Source organism: Branchiostoma floridae, chromosome 16 (genome assembly GCF_000003815.2).
Source record: "Branchiostoma floridae strain S238N-H82 chromosome 16, Bfl_VNyyK, whole genome shotgun sequence".
Taxonomy (NCBI): Eukaryota; Metazoa; Chordata; class Leptocardii; order Amphioxiformes; family Branchiostomatidae; genus Branchiostoma; species Branchiostoma floridae.
Genome location: NC_049994.1, coordinates 9,815,397 through 9,821,396, shown reverse-complemented (window position 1 = coordinate 9,821,396; position 6,000 = coordinate 9,815,397). Strand labels below are relative to the sequence as shown.

General features: G+C 41.8%; 2 protein-coding genes across 3 annotated transcripts in view; both read left to right on the top strand.

The window, feature by feature from the left end:
* Positions 1-2,807, top strand: part of LOC118403187 (ankyrin repeat and SOCS box protein 1-like) — a 4,368-nt gene extending 1,561 nt beyond the window's left edge. For both annotated transcript variants that reach the window (XM_035801752.1, XM_035801751.1), the window contains exons 2-5: positions 227-449; positions 1,175-1,298; positions 1,471-1,975; positions 2,339-2,807. In XM_035801752.1, coding sequence (XP_035657645.1) covers positions 304-449; positions 1,175-1,298; positions 1,471-1,975; positions 2,339-2,469 — 906 coding nt within the window. In that variant the 5' untranslated portion in view covers positions 227-303 and the 3' untranslated portion in view covers positions 2,470-2,807. The remainder of the gene's footprint in view (positions 1-226; positions 450-1,174; positions 1,299-1,470; positions 1,976-2,338) is intronic.
* A 778-nt stretch (positions 2,808-3,585) lies between these two features.
* Positions 3,586-6,000, top strand: part of LOC118403184 (G patch domain-containing protein 8-like) — a 186,424-nt gene continuing 184,009 nt past the window's right edge. Inside the window, exon 1 of the mRNA XM_035801745.1 lies at positions 3,586-3,679. Within this exon, the coding sequence (XP_035657638.1) occupies positions 3,635-3,679 (45 nt within the window). The 5' untranslated portion in view covers positions 3,586-3,634. The remainder of the gene's footprint in view (positions 3,680-6,000) is intronic.

Genomic DNA, 6,000 nt, shown 5'->3' with positions numbered 1-6,000 from the left:
GGAGCGGGGCTGGCATGATTCATAGCGACCAGTACAAATAGAAATGGCCAGCAAAAGCGTATTATGAGGCAAAAAAAAAACACAGAGAGCCTGCTATGGAGGCTATTGCATTGCTGGGTTGTGATCTGGCGGCCCGGATTCGGCGCGGGTTCAAATCCTGGGAGTCAGGGTATTGTTTCCTTCTGTTTCTACTCCTTTTTTACATAACATATATACATTTTTTCAGCAACCCACGGAGTCTGGTAGAGATGTCAACCATGAACTGAAGTTTGTGCCCTGGGTGCCCTGGTCTTTGCCTACAAGATGGAAGCTGTTCAGAAGCAGAGACTGTCAGCCGTGTTGAGGCAGCTGGTACCGCTAAGGGAGGGAGAGGACAACCAGCTCCACAGGGCAGCAGAGACGGGAGATCTGGACAGCTTGAGACAGCTGATAGAAGGTGACATGAAGGGGTAAGTGGTCAGCCCAGCCTCCAAGCAGGCCTGCATTCTTCACAGTGTAATATTTGATGGTGGGACAAGTAAGCACTCCATGTTTAAGAACTGGGGCCAAAAAAGGAATGGGCAGGGGTAATGGTAAGGCCCCTTGGAACTAAAGACAGGGGTCAGAGATGATCCTTCATCCAGCAATAAGGACAGGGAAAGTCCTTCAGCACTAAGGGCAGGGGACAGGGAAGGTCCTTCAGTACTCAGGGCAGGGGAAATGGAATGTCCTTCAGTACTAAGGACAACAGACAGGGAAGGTCCTTCAGTACAAAGGACAGGGACGGCCCTTCAGCACTAAGGGCAGGGACGGCCCTTCAGCACTAAGGACAGGGACAGTCCTTCAGCACTAAGGACAGGGACAGCCCTTCAGCAATAAGGACATGGATGGCCTTTCAGCAATAAGGACAGGGACAGCCCTTCAGCACTAAGGACAGGGATGGCCCTTCAGCAATAAGGAAGGGACAAGGAAGGTCCTTCAGCACACTAAGTTCAGGAGACAGGGAAGGGTTCTAATGGTAGGGCGAAGTAGAACGGATAAGTAATTGAAACAGATTAGGATTGTGTTTTGAGGTAATTTGCAAGGGTCAAATTAGATTAGACAACAAGACTTTTTCAAGCTACAAAGATGTGTTGTTGTGGCATTATTTACTTATAACGTTAGTACATGTACATATCATTGAATGTGATCCCAGGCAGATCGACAGTAAGAATCATCTGGGCTGCACACCATTGAGGTTAGCAGCAGCAAAGGGTCATGTGGACTGTGTGCAGTACCTGGTCTCACATGGTGCGGGGCTGGAGGTGGCAGACATTAAGGTACGGTGTTAGCCAAAGACATGCAGACTCAGTGAAAAGAGAAACATGATTTACTCAACTACAGAATGATATGCCATGGCTGCTTTCGGTTCTTCTGTTACACTGTTTTGCAGTATTTGTAGAATGTACATGTACAAATGACGTACAGAGAACTTACTGATTTTTTTCTCAGTCACAGACTCCCCTGTATGCAGCAGTGCGGAGGAAACACTCGGACTGTGCAGAGGTGCTGTTAAAGGCCGGTGCTGTCCCTAACGGTGACCCAAACAACCTCGCCACGCCTCTCTTTAGAGCAGCTCAAGATGGCTGCCTCCAGTGCATGAAAGTGCTGATTAAATATGGAGCAGAACTTAACTTCTCGAAACCTATCATGGAGATGGGTGCTCTCTGCAGCACCGTACTGTACATCACTTTGATCTATAAACATTTTGAATGCTGTAAGTTACTGCTCTGCTCCGGTGCTGACCCAGATTTCCACATCAGAAGGCAGTTGAATCTAACAAACTTGTCAAAAGATGAGTCCCTTCTGCAAGTTGTAGTGAGACATGATCTACCTGTTGAGTTTGCCCAACTACTTATAGAGTTTGGAATCAACAGGTTCCAAAGGAACTCCAGTGGAAGGACAGCAGACAGTGACTCAAGAAATGAGAGTGCCAGATTCATTCGATCGAGTCTAGGTAATCTTTGGTGACCTTTTCTGTGAGATTACTGGCTAGCATTGTGAGATTATATCAGTTGATACCAGTTTATGTTTAAGTGTACTGTGAAGTTAAGTACTGTGAATCATGAAATATTTGTGGTGGTTTAATTTTTGCAGTTTTTGTGTTGCCTGTGTAACAGTGGGGTTCAAGTACCCAGTGTTTCACCTGTGTACCATAAAACCATGACACAGCGAATAATTATGTGTTTTTATGTTACAGTATGGTTTCGACAGGTAACTTAATACACTGCAAATTCGTTTTCCACGCCTACCACAAAATGAAATCCTTACAAAGACATTTTTTCTAAATTGGTTCTGTTTTATTTGTGTTTTTCTACAGTGTCTCCACTTCTCCTGCAGTCACAGTGCCGAATTGGAATCAGACGATGTCTTGGACCACACAGACTCCAAGAGATTCCGGCACTTCCACTACCAACCAAACTCACCAACTTTCTACTATTTGCAATGTGATAGAGACATATAAATTGAATCACCAATACCACTACAATTACCAATAAGGAATGCATTAAGTTCCCTTTGCAAGGGACGTATTAATATTTTGACAATGTCTTTAATAGGCAGTTGTGCATGAAACTTTCCAAAGTCATCTTGTCAAGCACCAGCCTGTGGAATCGACTTTGCAAAAGTGACACCTTGCAATATTTCTATGAACTGCACGTGCCTATAGGCTAGCATGACTTCAAGAAAGATATGACCACTTAACCTCCTTAACATGACCTTGTATAGCAACATGCCTGATAAATCAGCCCTGCTAAAAATGGAGAACAGTGATTATTCTACCAATCTCAGCCTCTTGACTGGTTCATGGTTTGTGCGTCCAAATGTTTAATCAATATCACACAAAGATTGTAGTTTATTGGAGTAACGACTCTTCTTTATCCGTCTTTAAAGATTTATAATAAAAAAGTAAATAGATTGAATATAATAATAACTGCAAGTTATCTGTATTCACTCTGGTTTTTCCCTCAGTACAGTTTCACGGGAGGGAAACATTGTTTTTTGGTCCATTTCCTCTGTTCCAAAAAGATAAGGATGGCTGCCACCATGGTTACTGGTTAAGTAGTAGACTCCCTGTGGTGTTGTATTGCATTATGTAGCAAGCGTCAGGGCAAAACTGGGGAGCTGGTCATCATATAACATTACATGTACTTTGTAGATGAATATGTTTTTAAAGAATATAAAAAGTTAACAAAGTCTCTAAATGTCAATCAAAAGTGGAAGCAGAGGTGTGGGGAACTTGAACTACTGGTTCATGGAGTAGAGTGAGAGATGATGAGCAGAAAATGAAAATTAGCTAAGCTAGGCCTCAACTCACACTTTTTAGTAAGTCTGGCAAGAAGGAAGAATAAAAGAATGGCAAAGGTCTTAAGAGATGGCCTCTATCAAATCTCATGAGAAGTGAGAGGAGAAAAGACATATCGTAACAAATATTCTGCATTCGTACTTCACTTAAACCTGAATTGCGAAAATTGGAAGAGATTTAAGGTCAAGGTCGATATCTAGCAGGTGGAAACAGGTGAATGTCCAGGTGGGGGCAGCTGTGGGCAGGTGGAGGTCTCGTCTCGAGGTCTCGTCCCGTCTCGCGCGAATTGCCACGAGACTTGGACCTGTCAACATGGCGGACAAGTTTGCCCGCTACAACGAGTCTCGCGACTTCGAGGTACGTTTGTCAGCTTGTCCTTCGCCTTGACAACTCCTTCTTTTATTGAGTTGCTCTTAATGATAGTCCTAATAAGTGTGCAAAGTTTTGCTGCCGTGCGACCAAGAGATGTAGAGATAGAAAGGTTTAAAGGATCCATATAGCGTTGTCCGAGGTTTATTTTACGTCTGCCTGCGTAGCCAAATATGAAATTATTTTCCCCGTACGGTGTGCGTATCGATCAGCTTTGCTCCACAAAAGACTTGGATCTTATAGTCTAAACAGTCGTAATTTTTCATCAGGCAAGCGGGCCTTTGTTTCGAACGCTGCATCACTTGCTCCATCAGCGTAGACTTTGATGTCAGAGTTTGCATGTCGCCGAAATTCGCTCTCCAAATTACGCTTCTAACGTTTCATCCCGACCCGTGTGAAGATAAGATCGGATTTGGTTCTCTCCAAATTGGATTGAAATTGTCCTTAATGCTTCTACCCACTTTATCATCGTTTGTGAAGGAAGCTTATCTAGGGCATGTTAAAATGGCAAAACGTCACTGCACTGCACGAACGTTACATAATATGTGTGAAATTGATATGTGAAGCAAGTACTTTTTGTAAACAAATCGAAGTAATGGTTCCCTTGATGATGCGACCATGTTGTTAAGAGTAGAGTTGAATAGACATCTTAAGCGTGCCTGCTAGAAATGGTTGGATATTGTTGGCAACCTATTGTCCACTTGACATGAAAAATGCCGATACTCTTCCATCGCAAATGATATAGGATTTCAATTCGCTTGGGGAATTGCACAGTATGGGCCATGAGTTCATCTGTCAATGACAGTGGCAATGGAAATGGAAATAAAGCCACAGGTGAAGGTAAATGTACATTGTAGTCTCAGTGAAATTCAAGTTTGATTATCCTTGCTTTTCTTAGTTAGTATTGACTAGTATTACTTGGGATTATTTCAATGGACATCACAGGCATTTGGTAATAATTAGACAAACGGTTTTGGTAATAATCATGAATAACATTACATTTTAAGTACACTGTATTTCACTATTAAGAAGCACAACAGCTTGACTAGAGTTACTGTAGTAAAATAGAACTCTTCCCTATTGAAAAAAGGATTCATTGGATGATTAAACAATAATGTACTTTGATGTTATGTGTGATCAAGACAATTGTGATCAACATATTATACATGCACATTACAGTGCATAGTATGCATACTATATGAATCATGATAATACAATGAATACTACAATCATTGACTCGGTGCCATAATGTTGGTGTGTTATGACAAAGGGTTTTTATACCAGCTGACCTACATGTATTCAGATACAGATGGGTTCAATCAGGCAAATCTAAAACTAATGAAAGGACGGTACATTACTGTTACAATATACCTTAGTGGCAGGGCTCTAGCCAGCGTCCGTTTTTCCGTCAATTGATGGAAATTTACTGCTCATGACAAGTTTAAAACCAATCCGTCAATCTTGACGGACAAAAATCCTTGTTGGAAGCTTCAGGCGGCTTGGGGACGCTGTCCGCAGTCGTAAAAGCTACACACTGTTTGTTTAACTATTGTTATGATTGTTGACAATGTGTGTCGGCGCCCTTTCGCATACGATAATCTCATTAAAAACCTGTTTTTCAAGGTCTCAGTTCAGTCCTTCTAACTCCTGGAATAATTAGTTTTCGCGGTTTTGGCGACGATGGGAATTGGTTGACGGAAAAAAATTTCGAGCTGGCTTGAGCCCTGCTTAGTGGGTAAGAATACACACAAAGCTGTGTGTAAACTTCGTTAGGAAAAACACATTGAAAAAAATACATCAATATAACAAAAGTTCATTTTATGGCTCCTCGAGTTATGTTGGGAATAAACACAGCCACATTCTAGTAATATGGAATGTAATATTCTTCGGCTAGTGATAAGAATGCAATTGGTCTTTTCCATACCTGCATGGTCTTTACATAGTGCATAAAACTATTAAAAAGACCATTAGATATACAAACAGTACCCAAAACACACTTCCTTAGTAGTTCCTACTTTCTTGTTGTGTATCCTGTGTTGCTGATAGGTTTGCTAATGACCTGGCTGGCTCAAGGCGAGAGTATTGATTATAGTTAAATGTAGTTGCACTGTATCACATTGTGTTGTTTGCCTTCCGAGTCTTGCTTCTTCTAGTCAAGCTTCTCCCTGTTGTCACATTGCAGCAGGAATCTGAAAAACATGTGAACATTGTTTGCTTACAATTTGTTTTGAACCTACAGAATACAAAGAACTAGATTATAATATAAGTCCTGTACACAGTGCTCAATATACTTTTTTCGGTCAGGTGGC